The sequence below is a fragment of the Physeter macrocephalus genome, chromosome 11 (genome assembly GCF_002837175.3).
Source record: "Physeter macrocephalus isolate SW-GA chromosome 11, ASM283717v5, whole genome shotgun sequence".
Taxonomy (NCBI): Eukaryota; Metazoa; Chordata; class Mammalia; order Artiodactyla; family Physeteridae; genus Physeter; species Physeter macrocephalus.
In genome coordinates, this window is record NC_041224.1 from 136,694,514 (window position 1) to 136,711,966 (window position 17,453).

Sequence of the window (17,453 nt, forward strand, 5' to 3'; positions counted from 1 at the left end):
AGTGATGTTGAGCATCTTTTCATGCGCTTTTTAACCATCTGTATGTCTTCTTTGGAGAAATGTCTATTTAGATCTTCCACCCATTTTTTGATTGGGTTGTTTGGGGTCTTTTTTTGATAATGAGCTGCAAGAACTGTTTGTATATTTTGGAGATTAATCCCTTGTTGGTTTCTTCATCTGCAAATATTTTCTCCCATTCTGAGGGTTGTCTTTTCGTTTTGTTTATGGTTCACTTTGCTGTGCAAAAGCCTTTAAGTTTAGTTAGGTCCCATTTGTTTATTTTTGTTTTTATTTTCATTACTCTAGGAGGTGGATCGAAAAAGATCTTGCTGCGATTTATGTCAGAGAGTGTTCCGCCTATGTTTTCTTCTAAGAGTTTTATAGTATACGGCCTTACCTTTAGGTCTTTAATCCATTTTGAGTTTATTTTTCTGTAAGGTGTTAGGGAGTGTCCTAATTTCATTCTTTTACATGTGGCTGTCCAGTTTCCCCAGCACCACTTATTGAAGAGACTGTCTTTTCTCCATTTATATTCTTTCCTCCTTTATCATAGATTAGGTGACCATAGGTGCGTGGCTTTATCTCTGGAATTGCAGCATTGGAACCATTCAATATCGACTATGGTGGTGGATACACCAACCCATATGTGTGATAAAATTGTATAAAACTTGGGCTTCCCTGGTGGCACAGTGGTTAAGAATCTGCCTGCCAGTGCAGGGGATGTGGGTTCAAGCCCTGGTCCGGGAAGATCCCACATGCTGCAGAGCAACTAAGCCCATGCGCCACAACTACTGAGCCTGCTTTCTAGAGCCCGTGAGCCACAATTACTGAGCCTGTGTGCCTAGAGCCCATGCTCCGCAACAAGAGAAGCCACCGCAATGAGGAACCCGCGCACCGCAACGAAGAGTAGCCCCCGCTCACCGCAACTAGAGAAAGCCCGCGAGCGGCAATGAAGACCCAATGCAGCCAAAAATAAATAAATAAATTTATTTAAAAATATATAAATAAAAAAATAAAATTGCATTAAACTTAATACACACATGTGTCAGTACAAGTGTTAAGTGGAGAAAACTGAATAAGACTGGTGAATTCTATCAATGTCAACATCTTGGTTGTGAGAGATTGTATGATAGTTTTGCTAAATTTAGTACTGGGGAAAGAAACTCTGGCAAAGTATACAAGGGATCTCTGCATAGTGTTTCTTACAACTGTATGTAAATCTACAATCGTTTTGATAAAATGTTCCATTTAAAAATGTGAACCTGCCAAGATAAATGAGGTATAATGTACCCCTAGGTAAAGAAAGAAATTAATTTGTGTGCTATAAAAATTTTAGCTATAAGACAGAGGATAGCTATACATTGCAGGGGATGAGCAGTGAATAGCTCATCCTAAGCCATCTATTCTTGTCACTTAGGGGAGGGGAAGAGAGAAAAGGTGGTGACTTCTTGTCCCAGTAAATCCATATCTAGAGCCTTATTCTTGAGAAATAGAGATGTTTACTGTAGCATTATTTATAGTAATAAAAAACCAGAGACAACCTAAAAGTCCATCATTATGAAATTGATCGTAACATTAAGACATTTCTACCATGGAATGTCATGTAACCATTTAAACAAAACTATAAGATAAGATACCAAGATAAGAGAGGGAAAGGCTATGTGTACTTTACAGTATCCAAGCATTGTAGACAGTTACATGGGGAGAAGCAGGAGGCAAAGACTGGCAGAGTAGCTATCAAAGTGTTAATAATGAATGCTAAAAGGAAATTTGAGACAATCCAGGGAGTCAATGCAGTATGGGTAAGATATTAAGTAAGCATGGTAGATTTTTGTTGGGTGTAATAATGTGTGTGTGTGTGTGTGTGTGTGTGTGTGTGTGTGTGTGTGTGTGTGTGTGTGTTTTAAATCCTTCCTTACCCTTTATCCATTAGTGTTACATACTGAAGCACATACAGGTAATGTCTGGATAGATTTGCTTCAATACTCCAGAATTGTCCATATATTATTTGCACAATTTAAAAAGTAAGTAAACTAAAACAAATGTTAACAGTAGTTCTTTCTGGGCTATGTAATTATGGGTACCTCATCTTTTTCTTTATGCCTTACTATATTTTCTATGTTTTGTATGATGAACAACTAAAAATCAGAGGAAGAAAAGTAGGATATGTTTAGAAAAATCAGGCCAGAGAACTAAGTGATTTATACACAGGTAATTGCAGCACTGATTATATTAATCTGGAGACAGTCCCTTTTAAGGGGCAATTTACCTTTAGACTTATCAACTGAGTAGTTGCAGATGCCCTTAACCCTGGGTGGTGGAACCGATCTCTCACAGAGTGATCCACACAGCTGTTCTCCTGCCCAAATCGCCTGGGTATGGGCCCAGTAGCTTCCTGGTGGGTTCCACAGGTCTGAATGGTTGTATCTTAGGCTGGTGGTTCACAACTGTGGGAGCCCACCAGAATAATCAAGGGCAATTTTTAATAAATTTATTTATTTACTTTTGCCTGCATTGAGTCTTCGTTGCTGCACGTGGGCTTTCTCTAGTTGCAGAGAGCGGGGCTACTCTTCGTTGTGGTGCGCCGGCTTCTCATCGCGGTGGCTTCTCTTGTAGCAGAGCACGAGCTCTAGGTGTGCAGCCTTCAGTAGTTGTGGCACGCGGGCTCAAGAGTTGTGCCTCTCGGGCTCTAGAGCACAGGCTCAGTAGTTGTGGCACACGGGCTTAGTTGCTCCGTGTCATGTGGGATCTTCCCAGACCAGGGCTCAAACCCATGTCCCCTGCACTGGCAGGTGGATTCTTAACCACTGTGCACCAGGGAAGTCCTGTGATTTATTTCAAAATAACAATTACAAATAGTGAATAAGTCCTCCTAGGGTGCAGGCACATGGATTATCTAAAAGTTCCCCATGTGATTTTGATGGACACACATGGTCAAGCACCCCTGATTTAATTAAGCAAACAGATATGTAATATATATGATATAGAAATAATTTTGTGTGTATGACTTTGCTTACATGTGCCTTAAATATTTTTGGAAGTATATTTAAGAAGATGATACAAAAATAGTGGTTTTGGGTGTCCCCAGCAGTGGCTGGGAAAAGAGAGAGACTTTTCACTGTATATCCTTTTGTGCGTTCACATTTTATGCAAGCGAATGTACTGCCTATTCCAAAAAAAAGGGTGAAAAGTGAAAGAAAACCAAATTTTAAAAGAGTCTCTGCCTTAGACACTCGGTTCACCAGAAGCATTTTTCTTTTGCTAAGACAGTCAAAGTTCTGTAAAATGAACACATTTTGGGGGCAGAAGTTTTTGCTAAACAATTTTTTGAGAAAGCACCTAATATTGACTTAAAAAGAACACTAGAAATAATCAATGTAGTGGATCTTACATTATGACAGTTACGGAGACCACTCACCACTTTAGAGCCACGCAGCCTACCATCGGGAAGAACATACAGTCAGCTGGCTGGAGAAGGGAAGTGTTCTCATTGTGCAGTAATAGTAAAGCATTTCATAAAATATCCCTGGTGAGGGCTTCTCTGGTGGTGCAGTGGTTGAGACTCTGCCTGCCGATGCAGGGGACGCGGGTTCGTGCCCCGGTCCGGGAAGATCCCACATGCCGCGGAGCGGCTGGGCCCGTGAGCCATGGCCGCTGAGCCTGCGCATCCAGAGCCTGTGCTCGGCAATGGGAGAGGCCACAGCAGTGAGAGGCCCGCGTACCGCAAAAAAAAAAAAAAAAAAAAAAAAAAAAAATATCCCTGGTGATAGCAGTTGCCTGGCTCACTCAAGGGTGGAGGTGGGTAAGCGTCTCCTTAACATCCTATTGTGCTGTTTGAATCTTGTGCTAAGTACACATATTACCAGTTTAAAATCTCTACACAGTATTTTTAAAATATGAACATTTAAGACTGTGTGATCAGATGGAACTACAGGTGGCCAGTTCACACCTCTATCTTAAAGTTACTCCCAGCAGCACTTTTGAGTTCAAAGGGCAAAGCCAATTGCATACATCTTCAAAAATCTGATTCCACAGATTGAGGCCAATACATTCTGTGGGGAGGAAATTCAGTTTTAGCAAATACTGCACAATAATTAAATGTAGCTGTGCCATGATCATAAAATCTAAAATTTAAAAACAAATTTGATTCCAATTCAAAAAAGTGGGGCCTCAGAGTTACAGAGGTCAACTGGAAAAGATTAACCAGCTACAATGGTGAGCTAGAGGTGACCTCATGGTTTAGACCCATTGATTAACAAGATGACCAACAGATGGAGAGTCAAGACAGGAACCTCCACTTTTTAACCCAGTGGCAGGAACGCAAGTCATTTAATCCTCCCTGAGGCCCAACTTGCTCACCGATAAAATGAAATAAATATTCTTAAGAAAGCTGTTGAGGAAATACTACTTGTGGAAAGTACTATTACAAGTTTAATACATCCCATAAAAGAAATAGCAGGGGACACGAACCCGTGTCCCCTGCATCGGCAGGCGGATTCTCAACCACTGCGCCACCAGGGAAGCCCAGAAGTAGCACTTTATAACAATTTTTCCAGATTTAATGTAGGGTACAAACACACACGTACACATGTACATACATACACACATAATACACACGTGTACACACATACACACACACACACACACAACATTAAATCTGGAAGATTTCTCTTCCATCCTCAAAAAAACTCAAAAAAAAAAAAAAAAAAAAACCTAAAATGAAGGAAACGTAAATTATCAGTTCTCAGGATTCAGGGTTTCACCTTTTTTTTTTTTTTAATTTATTTATTTTTGGCTGCGTTGGGTCTTTGTTACTGCACGTGGGCTTTCTCTAGTTGCAGCGAGCAGGGGCCACGCTTCGTTGCGGTGCGCGAGGTTTCTCATTGAGCCTGGAGCACGGGCTGTAGGTGCAGGGGCCTCAGCAATTGTGGCACACGGGCTCAGCAGCTGTGGCTCGTGGGCTCCAGAGCAGACTCAGCAGTTGTGGCACATGGCCCCAGCTGCTCCGTGGCATGTGGGATCCTCCCAGACCAGGGGTCGAACCCATGTCCCCTGCATTGGCAGGTGGATTCTTAACCACTGTGCCACCAGGAAAGTCCCTTGATTTTAATTTAACACTCTTTTACAGTGTTCTAGTTAAAAAGGCCATGAGAATTCATTGGTTTTTTAAAATTTTATTTATGTGCTTATTTATTTATTTTTGGCTGCATTGGGTCTTCATTGCTACGCGCGGGCTTTCTCTAGTTGTGGCAAGCAGGGGCTACTCTTCGTTGCAGTGCATGGGCTTCTCCTTGCGGTGTCTTCTCTTATTGTGGATGGAGCACGGGCTGTAGGCACGCAGGCTTCAGTAGTTGTGGCATGCAGGCTCAGTAGTTGTGGCTTACGGGCTCTAGAGCACAGGCTCAGTAGTTGTGGTGCATGGGCATGTTGCTCCGCGGCATGTGGGAACTTCCCGGACCAGGGATCGAACCTGTGTCCCCTGCACTGGCAGGCGGATTCTTAACCACTGAGCCACCAGGGAAATCCCGAGAATTCATTGTTGATCAATCGATACTTTAAGTGCACCAGATACTTTTACTGTTCTAATTATTTTCTAAATATTAAATTTATATGGAAATTCTGTTAAAATAATCAAGCATTGACATAAGAAGTCTCTCTTTCCTACCCCTTCATTAGGAGGTGATTTTGACAACTGTTAAGCAAGAGAAGGTCAGATAAGATTTGGATGAGAACTTCAAGCTCACATGTTCCTTGCTCACAGATGAATCAGCTTTCAGAAGGACCCGGAAATGAGAAATTTTTCTCTGAGACTAGCTGTCCTTAGTTAAAGGTACTTTCCAAATGGCCACTATGAAATAATTCTGTGATCCCTGATCGTTTTAAACTGATTTTTTTTTTTTTTTGGCGGTACGCGGGCCTCTCACTGTTGTGGCCTCTCCCGTTGCGAAGCACAGGCTTCGGACGCACAGGCCCAGTGGCCATGACTCAGGGGCCCAGCCGCTCCGTGGTATGTGGGATCTTCCCGGACCGGGGCACGAACCCATGTCCCCTGCATCGGCAGGCGGACTCTCAACCACTGCACCACCAGGGAAGCCCTAAACTGATTTTTATCTACTAGCTTTTCTGTTTCCTATTCAGTTTATCTCTGGGTTTTAGAAGTGAAATGGCCCTGCAAAAAAGAAAAATCCCCATAAAGAAATTTACCAGTCAAGATCAAGTATGACTTTAAAGATTAGCGTCATCACATGGGTGACATTGGAAACCCCGCGAAAAGACAAATTAGAAAGAAAAGTATCTCATTTGTCTATTCATTTGGCACATTTTCAAACATGAAAAGATCCAGGAAAAGGAGAAAGAAGAAGAAACTCATTCTAAAATCAGGAGAAAATCAACAAAGCCTAAGTGTGATAGCCTCAGAGGAAGCTTTCATACATGCCCCGGCATTTCATCACAGCTCTCCCTCAACACAGCCTTCTCAACACTGATCAACAGCCAAACCATGGCTCTCTGGGCAGCACGGTCAGTTCCTGAAGTTCAAGGATTTCTCAAAAGGTCAGAGTTGTGGACACATTGCTTAAACTAAACAGGAGAATGTAGAAATAAGAGGAAAAGCAGGTGGACGCATTAGGGCTGTGTACTGCATGTGCTAGGAGTCATCCCAACAGGACTTGTAAGCAAGTCATAACTACACTGTTATGGAGAGCATAAAAGACGCTACTTAAATACAAGACTGGGTGTGTCACTTCCCTCCCCACCCCAGTCAGCCAGAGCCTGGTATTCTTACTCAGAGGGCCATGGACATGTAACTGAAGTCAGGCACCCAAACACTCCCACCGTCACCCAAACCTTGGAATTCCCCAGGAATAGGCCCACAAAGTGATGTCCAGTCTTGTGGGATTCACCAATTCCAGTCCTACAATAACACTTCCTCCTTAACCCAAATCTTGACAGCCAAGGAACACACCACAGTGAAGCCAAGGAAGTCATGTGGTAGATGTTTTAAAACTGAAGCCTGTCCAGAAAGGACAGACTCTCCCAAAAAAGGAGAGAACTCTGTTCCATACCTCGGAGGGTGACTCTGAGTTACAAAACAAAGGAGAGCTGTGTCTAAGGTAAAGGCTGAGCAGGACCAGGCTGAGGGGGGCTGCCTCAGGAGTAGGAATACAAGGTCATGGAGGAGTATTGTAGAAGAGAACAACCCTTTTGTCTTCTGGTCAGCTGAAGTTTCACTTAGTTGGACAGCCATGGACATTCCAGCATTTGACATTCCTTGGGGTAAACATAGGGCTTCTCAAAAGCAAATGACCAAATAAATTGTAAAGGAGAATATGGGACTGAGGGAGCAAGAGGTGAATCTACAGCTTTAAAAAAGGCTTTGAGGAACTTCCCTGGTGGTCCAGTGGTTAAGAATCCACCTTCCAATGCAGAGGACGCGGGTTCGATCCCTGGTAGGGGAACTAAGATCCCACATGCCATGGGGCAACTAAGCCCTCGTGCTGCAACTACTGAGCCCGTGTGCTCTAGAGCCTATGCGCCACGACTAGAGGGCCCACATGCCGCAACTACAGAGCCTGCGCACCCTGGAGCCCACACCACAACTAGGGAGAAGCCTGTGTACCGCAACGAAAAGATCCTGCATGCTGCAACAAAGATCCCGCGTGCCACAACTAAGACCCAACACAGCCAAATAAACAAATAAATAAATAAATAAAATATTTTTTTAAAGGCTTTGAAAACACATCAACCAATGAACAATCTACAGAGGAAATTAACCTCTCACAGTATACACAACAAAAAGTGGCATTTTTGACATCTATATGAATGGCAACTGCAAATGAATGTCCTTGAATTTGCTATGAATAAATATGCAGTTAACTCATTAAAAAACAAAAAATAGGGCTTCCCTGGTGGCGCAGTGGTTGAGAGTCCGCCTGCCGATGCAGGGGACAGATCCCGCGTGCCACAACTAAGACCCAACACAGCCAAATAAACAAATAAATAAATAAATAAAATATTTTTTTAAAGGCTTTGAAAACACATCAACCAATGAACAATCTACAGAGGAAATTAACCTCTCACAGTATACACAACAAAAAGTGGCATTTTTGACATCTATATGAATGGCAACTGCAAATGAATGTCCTTGAATTTGCTATGAATAAATATGCAGTTAACTCATTAAAAAACAAAAAATAGGGCTTCCCTGGTGGCGCAGTGGTTGAGAGTCCGCCTGCCGATGCAGGGGACACGGGTTCATGCCCCGGTCCGGGAGGACCCCACATGCCGCGGAGCAGCTGGGCCCGTGAGCCATGGCCGCTGAGCCTGCGTGTCCGGAGCCTGTGCTCCGCAACAGGAGAGGCCACAACAGTGAGAGGCCCGCATACCGCCAAATAAATAAATAAATAAATAAAATAAAAAATAAAGAGGAAATTTAGAAAATACTTTCATTTACAATAGCATCAGCAAGAATAAAATAGGTGATGATTGTGGAACATGAATAATTTTTAGGGCAGTGAAACTACTTTGTATGACACTATAATGGTGGATACATATCATTATACATTTGTCTGAATCCATACAATGTACAACACCAAGATGAAACCTAACGTAAACTATGGACTTTGAGTGATTATGATGTGTCAGTGTAGGTTCATCAGTTGTAACAAATGTATCACTGTGGTGTGGAATGTTGATACGGGGAGGATGGGCATGTGGGGGGGCAGGAGGTATATGGGAAATCTCTGTACCTTCCACTCAATTTTACTGTGAATCTAAAACTGCTTTAGAATATAAAGTCTGCTAATAAAAAAGAATAGAATACTTCGGAATAAACTTAACTAAGGAGGTGAAATACTTGTACACTGAAAAACTATAAAACATTGATAAAAGAAATTAAAGAAGACATTAATAAATTGAAAGATACCCCATGTTCATGAATTGCAAGACTTAATATTGCTAAAATGTCCAGCAATCTACAGATTTACTGCAATCTGTATCAAAACCCCAATGGCATTTTTTTTTTGCAGAAATAGAAAAAAACATCCTAAAATTCATATGAAATCTCTGAGACCCCAAATAGCCAGAACAATCTTGAGAAAGAAAAACAAAGCTGGAGGCCTCATCTGGTTTCCAAACATATTATAAAGCTACAGTAATCAAAATAATGTAGTACTGGCATAAGCACAGACATATAAACCAATGGAACAGAATCAAACAGTCCAGAACAAATCCTCAAGTGTATGATCAAATGACCTTTGACAAAGGTACAAGTGCTACACAATGGGGGAAAGACAGTCTTTTCAACAAATGTGCTGGGAAAACTGGACAGCTACATACAAAAGAATGAAGTTGGACCCTTACCTTACATCATATGCAAAAATTAACTAAAAATGGATTAAAAACCTAAACCTAAGAACTGAAACTATAAAATTCCCAGGAGAAAACAGAGGTGGAAACTTCATGACATTGGAATGGGCAATGATATCTTGGATATGACACCAAAAGTATAGGCAACAAAGGCAAAAAGACAAATGGGACTATACCAAACCTAAAAACTTCTGTGCAGCAAAGGAAACAATCAACAGAGTAAAAAGGAAACCTACAAAATTGGAGAAAATATTTGCAAACTATTTATCTGATAAGGAATTAATATATAAAGAACTCCTACAACTCAACAACAAAAACATCAAATAACCTGATTTTTAAAAAGTACTTGAATAGACATTTCTCCAAAGAAGATACACAAATGGTCATATGCACATGAAAAGATGCTCAACATCACTAATCATCAGGGAAATGCAAATCAAAACCACAATGAAATACTACTTCACACCCATTCCAATGGCCACTATCACAAAACTGGAAAATAACAAGTTTTGGCAAGAAGGTGGAGAAATTGGAACTCTCGTGCATTGTTGGTGGGAATGTAAAATGGTACAGCAGCTATGGAAAACAGTATGGCATTACCTCAAAAAATTTTAAAGAATTACTATATGATCTAGCAATTCCACTTCTGGGGTATATATCCAAAATAATTGAAAACAGGATCTTGAGATATTTGCATAGTTATGTTCATTGCAGTATTATTCACAATAGCCAAGAGGTGGAAACAATCTAAATGTCCATCAGCAAATGAATGGATAAAGAAAATATAGTATACATGTATATAGTGGAATATTATTCAACTTTTAAGAAGAAGGAAATTCTTTAAAAAACAAAAAGAAGGAAATCCTTATACTACAAAATGGATGACTCTTGATGACATTATGCTAACTGAAATAAACCTGTCACAAAAAAGACAAATACTGCTAATTCTACTTATATGAGGAATCTGAAGCAAACTCTTAGAAAAAGTAGAATAACAGTTACCAGGGTCTGGAGGAGGGGAAAAGGGGGGGAGTTGTTCAATGGGTAGAGGGTTTCAATTTTGCAACATGAAAAATTCTAGAGATCTATTGTACAATGTGCATATAGTTACTACTGTACCATACACTTAAAAATGGTTAAGATGGTAAATTTTATGTTTTTAACCACAGTTTAAAAAACCCAGATCAAGCAATTGCAGTGTATAGACCTCATTTGTACTTTGATTCAAATAATTTTTTTTTTTTTTTTTTTTCTGGTATGCGGGCCTCTCACTGTTGTGGCCTCTCCCGCTGCGGAGCACAGGCTCCGGACGCAAAGGCTCAGTGGCCATGGCTCACGGGACCAGCCGGCTCCACGGCATGTGGGATCTTCCCAGACCGGGGCACGAACCCGTGTCCCCTGCATCGGCAGGCGGACTCTCAACCACTGTGCCACCAGAGAAGCCCTCAAATAACTATTTTTAAAAATTATGGGACAATAGAGAAAAATTGAATGCCAACTGAATATTTTATATTAAAGCATTGTTTTGTGTGATAATGAACGGTATTTGGGTTATGTGATTCCTCTTTTAATTAATTAATTAAAATATTTATTTATTTAGGCTGCGCCGGGTCTTAATTATGCCACATGGGATCTTCATTGCGGCACGTGGGACCTTTCAGTTGCGGCTTGCAGGCTTCTTAGTTGCGGCACGCAAACTCTTAGTTGTGGCATGCATGTGGGATCTAGTTCCCAACCAGGAATCAAACCTGGGCCCCCTGCATTGGGAGCACAGGGTCTTACCCACTGGAACACCAGGGAAGTCCCTCCTCTTCTTTTAGTTAATCTGAAATATTTATGGGTGAAAGGATGTCTGTGATTTGCTTTGAAATCCAGATGGAGGAATCATGATGACCATGAGTTGAGACTTACTGAAGCTGGATGATGGGTACCCGAGGCTCATGTACTCATGTACTGTCTACTGTTGTACGTTTTTTCCATAATAAAGACTAAAACACAAAGCAAGTGCCCCTGGAAGGGTTGGGGCTGTCAGGCATTTACACTGTGCCCTTGAGCTCATCTACTGAGACTTTCCTCCTCACCATCAGCAGGATCAGGCCCATCATGGTGAATCTTGGTGTTCTGTGTTGATGGACAGCCTTTTCTAAAACCTTTGGTGTCTGCAACTGCTCTTCCACTAAGTGATAAAACAAGGAATTCACCCAATTTAATCTTAAAAAAAAATTTTTTTATTGTAGTCGATTTACAATATTGTGTTAGTTTCAGGTGTACAGCAAAGTGTCCATATATATATATTTCAGATTCTTTTCCATTATAGTTTATTACAAGATATTGAATATAGTTCCCTGTGCTATACAGTAAGTCCTTGTTATTTTATATATAGTAGTGTGTATATGTTAATCCTAAACTCCTAACTTATCTCTCCCTCCTCCTTTCCCATTTGGTAACCATAAGTAGGTTGTCTATGTCTGTGAGTCTATTTCTGTTTTGTAAATAAGTTCATTTGTATCATTTTTTTTAGATTCCACATATAAGTGATATATATTTGTCTTTCTCCGTCTGACTTACTTCACTTCGCATAATAATCTCTAGGTCCATTCATGTTGTTGCAAATGGCATCATCTCATTCTTTTTTATGGCTTAGTTATATATATATATATATATATATATATATATATATATATATATATATATATACCACATTTTCTTTATCCATTCATCTGTCCATGGACATTTAGGTTGTTTCCATGTCTTGGCTATTGCAAATAGTGCTGCTATGAACATAGGAGTGCATGCATCTTTTTGAATTAGAGTTTAGTATTATCTGGATATATATGCCCAGAATTGTGATTGCTGGGTTACATGGTAACTCTATTTTTATTTTTTGAGGAACTTCCATATTGTTCTCCATAGTGGTTACACCAATCTACATTGCCACCAACAGTGTAAGAGGGTTCCCTTTTCCCCACATCCTCTCCAGAATTTATTATTTGCAGACTTTTTGATGATGGCCATTCTGACTGGTGTGAGGCGATACCTCACTGTGGTTTTGATTTGCATTTTTCTAATAATTATTGATATTGAGCATCTTTTCATACGCCTGTTGGCCATCTGTATGTCTTTTGGAAAAATGTCTATTTAGGTCTTCTGCCCATTTTTTTATTTTTATTTTTTTTTATATTGAGCTGTATGAGCTGCTTGTATATTTTAGAAATTAATCCCTTTTCAGTTGCATGGTTTGCAAATATTTTCTCCCATTCCATAGGTTGTCTTTTCATGTTGTTTATAGTTTCCTTTGCCATGCAAAAGCTTTTAAGTTAATTAGGTCCCATTTGTTCATTTTTGCATTTATTTCTATTACTCTAGGAGACAGATCCAAAAAAAATATGCTGTGATTTATGTCAAAGAGTGTTCTGCCTATGTTTTCCTCTAGGAGTTTTATAGTATCCAGTCTTACATTTAGGTCTTTAATCCATTTTGAGTTTATTTTTGTGTATGGTGTTACAGAATGGTCTAATTTCATTCTTTTACATGTAGCTGTCCAGTTTTCCCAGCACCACTTATTGAAGAGATTGTCTTTACTGTATATTCTTGCCTCCTTTGTCATAAATTAATTGACCATAAGTGCATGGGTTTATTTCTGGCCTCTCTATTCTGTTCCACTGATCTATTTCTGTTTTTGTGCCAGGACCATACTGCTTTGATTACTGTAGCTTTGTAGTATAGTCCAAAGTCAGGGAGTGTGATTTCTCTAGCTCTGTTCTTCTTTCAGCCAATTCAATCTTTAGTGAAAAAACTCAGGAGCAGCAACTTGGGCTTATTGAGCAGCTCATTGTTTTATTGACACATGTGAGTTGTGGTTTCAGGAATGTTTTAGGAATTCCCTGGTGGTCCACTGGCTAGGACTCTGCGCTTTCACTGCTGAAAGCATGGGTTTGATCCCTGGTTGAGGAACTAAGATCCCACAAGCTGCGTGGTGGGGCAAAAAAAAAAAGGAATGTTTCTTGCATTCCTAGTTTAGGTGATTAGGTTCACTACCTACAGGCTACGGGGTCCTTCAAAGAGCAGCAGGCCACTCCAGTGGTCCCAGCACCTGGACAGGCTGACAATCAGTGACTGCTGGGGCCTCTGCCTAGGTGGAGCAGGGAATGGGAAGTCCACCCAATAGAGGGAATGATGAGGTCACCAGGCATGGACAGAAAAGAGGCAGCAAAACCTTTGCACCTACTTGGAAGTTTTGCCCAGGCAGGCTCTTCCCTATAAAAGGGAGGGAAACTCTTCCACTCCCTGCACTGCCCAGCTCCCTGCCCCAGCCAGCTCTTCCCTCTTCAGCTGCTCCCACACAGAAAGCAGTGGAGCTCTCAGGGGCTGCAGTTATGCAAAGTTAGGCTTAGAACAGGGACATGTGGGCCATTCAGATTCCTTACTCTTAACCCAGATCTGTCCTTCCCATTACTGCAATAGGGTGAGGACAGTAATACCCAAACTGAATATCAAAGGGAAACCGAGAGCCTGGGGTAAATTTATGTCTGGGATTTATATTCTAATAGCTTGATGGCTGAGAGAAGCCCTTACGAAGGGTATCTTTGCTAAAACAGAATGCAGTAAAAATAATTGAATTTATTGATATATCTATAGCAGTGGTTCAAAAAGAAACTACTTTCACAAGAACAGTCATAACACTTTAATAATTTGAATAAAACCAACTTCAGATACAATATACGTACAATTTGAACAATTAAACTGAACAGTGTATTTAAATGCATCAAATTCTTAAAAATCCCCCAAATGAACTCAAGGCCACGGATATGAAAAGGTAATTTTGAAGTACTACAGACCAGAGTAAAACAGACAAGGTAATTACTTTGCATTTATCAATACTCTAGACCAATATTGTGGATACTGTAGACCTTTATGAGAACACTTCTAAGGAATGTTAGAATAAACAATCATTAAAAAGGAATACAATTGATCTCAGAAAGATGAATTAACAGCTAACAATTTCTTTGGTCCTCCAAGTCACAGGTGTAAAAACTTTAAAATACCAAACGTGAGCTGAATGTTTAATTCTATCTCTAAATGTTAAGCAGGATAATGTTTATATCAGGTTAGATTTTAAAAGGAACTCAGAATCAACCACCACTCTACTTTAGAAACTCCAAGTAAAAATATATATATATAGGGCTTCCCTGGTGGCACAGTGGTTGAGAGTCCGCCTGCCGATGCAGGGGACACGGGTTCATGCCCCGGTCCGGGAAGATCCCACATGCCGCGGAGCGGCTGGGCCCGTGAGCCATGGCCGCTGAGCCTGCGCGTCCGGAGCCTGTGCTCCGCAACGGGAGAGACCACAGCAGTGAGAGGCCCGCGTACCGCCAAATATATATATATATATATATATATATATATATATATAGGAACTAGAAGAACTAGAAGTAGGGAAGATTTAAAATTAAAGAAACAAAAAAACCTGCCATCTGGCCCTAGCATAAGCCAAATGGCATCAGAGTGGCAGAGACAGGACTACCAGAGTTACAGCAAGCATTGTAGTTAATCCTTGTTAAGGTTACAGGATAAATTTGAAGAGCACAATGTCAACCAAATAAGAGACTTCTCCATGGAATAATTGTGTTTGTTTTTGCAGAGTTGGGTTTTTTTTCATTTGTTTGTTTTAATTTGGCCCACACTGCCCCAGTGGAGGAAATTTTAAGATAATCATTAATAAGGCAGCAGCTTCCTGGACTAAAAGACCTATCCCATTTGAACAGTTACACAGAAGACAAGATCCACATGGACCACAAGGGAAACCAGAACACTGGCTTCCAGTAGCTTCCAATCACTCCAGATAATGACGGTGCATTTTTACAGACACCAACAATACAGCTTTCATTAGACATGGGACATAGCTCAATGCAGGCCACAGTGCAATTCTGCATTCTCTCATATTCACGGAAGCTATGGTTCTGCAGACCTGAAAATGATGGACACTTTCAAAAGTTCCTGTAAATACTTAGAAAAGTATTTGATAAGTTAAAAAAAAAAGTTTTGAGGCATCTACAAGGAACTCACAAAGTAAGCTCCCAGGAAACGTGTAAAGGTAGAACTGTGAGAGCTAGTTATTTGCAATGTCAGCACTAAGTCTTATAAAATAATGGCTTTTAAAAAAAAGGCAAAGGTATCTATACTCTAAATGGTGTGATATTCTCATCAAGGCACAGAGAGTTAAATGTCTAAATCCCTGTATACTGACATGAGAATATACTCGTAAACAACTCCAGGAATTAATTCCCTGTACTTGAATTTTAAAAAGAATAGAAGGTAGAAATTGCCTTTTTAACTCATAGTGAAATTAAAAAACATACATATTCCACCGCCTTCCCTTGGTGACATATGTTACAACTGGATAGTTAAAAAATAAATATATAAAAAATAAAGTGTCACTGGCAGTTAAATAAACATGATTAAAGTGGAGCCTGTTGGACTTTAAATTTGCAGAGCAATGCTGCACACTGTACATAAATTATTTTAAGCACTATGCCATTTTTGTTTGGGGAGGATAAAATAAATATATTGGTCATAGTTTTCTCCCATTCCCAACACACCTGGGCTTCTGAATCAAATTACCATACTCTGAACAAAACACATGAATTCTTCTCCCTTCCCAGCACCCTCAGGTTACCTGAAAGGCAGTGGTTTTATGCAAGTAACTTACACTATTGGCAGTTTGCTTGAATGTTGCCACTAAAAGGTGGCAAGAAGAAAGTAGATTAATTACCCCTTTATTAATTATCTTTATTTGACTTGCTTTAAATAATTATTAAATACAATTAGTGACAAGGGATAAACAACAACTGGAAATGGAATGTACAAACAGTTAAGACCAAATGATACTACTAGCTGCACAATCTGTAAACCATGTGGCACATGCTGAGGTTCAGCTCTTAATGAGAGTCAGAAACTCTTCCCGGGTCTTCGGGTCCTCGCGGAACACCCCCAGCATCGTGCTGGTCACGGTTCTGCTGTTCATTTTCTGTACCCCTCGCATTACCATACACATGTGTCTACAAAACAAGGCAACAAACGTGGCTTCAAGGAGTAGACAGTTGCTGGTTTGGTTTTTAAAATAAAAGCAGCCCGAAAGATTAAATCTGATTCAACTGAGTTCACAGTTACCAAGTATATCAAAATGTCGCTTCTTAGACAAATTTGGTCTAAAACTTTTTTTTTTTTTAAGTTCCTAAGCCTTATAGCTCTTATTCTTATCAGTGGTTGAGTCCTTAAGGCATCCAGTCGGAGGGGGAAAAATAGAATTTTCTTCCTGGGTGAAACTAATATAAAGTGTCTACAGAGATACACAACTTCTAGATAAAAAGAAATTCAGGATTCTCAGTTGATCCATCTTCAGGACCGAGACAGCACTAAGCTAGCTTAGGTGTTCCGAGAAATACTGAGGCACGCTGGTCTCACCAGGCAGAATCCAGAGAACGGTGACCACAGTGGGTGAAGCTGGATGGCACCCACAGTGCACAGTTCACGCCATGACAAAAGAATGGGTGAAAACTGCCCACAAGATGTTCGCAATTCTCATAATTCATTCTAACTTAAAGAAGTGTCTTCAGTTGCTCTTTGTATCTATTCTTAAGTACAACTCTTTATTTTTCAAATGTGTGACAAAATATTGGGAAAACTCTGCTCTTAGCAACAAAGAGCTAAAGAAGAAATCAAGAGAAGACTGATTTGCACTATTGTGCAAATTCACCACACCTAAGCCTATGACTCTCTACACCTCCAGCCCAAAACACCACTGGGACATTATTAAAGGCAAACACGGACTTACGTCGCTTCAACCACTACCCCCACTCCAGCAGGTCGCAAGGCCTCTGTGATTGCTACAGCAATTTGTTTCGTAAGGCGCTCTTGAACTGTGGATGTGACAAGGAGCTCAGTTTAAGAGTCTGACACGAACAGAGACCTGGAAGCTTTTGTTGTCTCTAGAATATTTGAAATCTTAAAAAGCAAGACTTTGGGGCTTCCCTGGTGGTGCAGTGGTTGAGAGTCCTCCTGCCGATGCAGGGGACACGGGTTCGTGC

At 40.5% G+C, this 17,453-nt stretch overlaps 1 protein-coding gene across 1 annotated transcript in view; it reads right to left on the bottom strand.

The window, feature by feature from the left end:
* Positions 1 to 16,045: 16,045 nt before the first annotated feature.
* Positions 16,046 to 17,453, bottom strand: part of GCH1 (GTP cyclohydrolase 1) — a 51,319-nt gene continuing 49,911 nt past the window's right edge. The window contains exons 5-6 of the mRNA XM_007116410.4: positions 17,201 to 17,285; positions 16,046 to 16,424 (exon numbers count right to left, since the gene is read on the bottom strand). Of these exons, the coding sequence (XP_007116472.1) occupies positions 16,298 to 16,424; positions 17,201 to 17,285 (212 nt within the window). The 3' untranslated portion in view covers positions 16,046 to 16,297. The remainder of the gene's footprint in view (positions 16,425 to 17,200; positions 17,286 to 17,453) is intronic.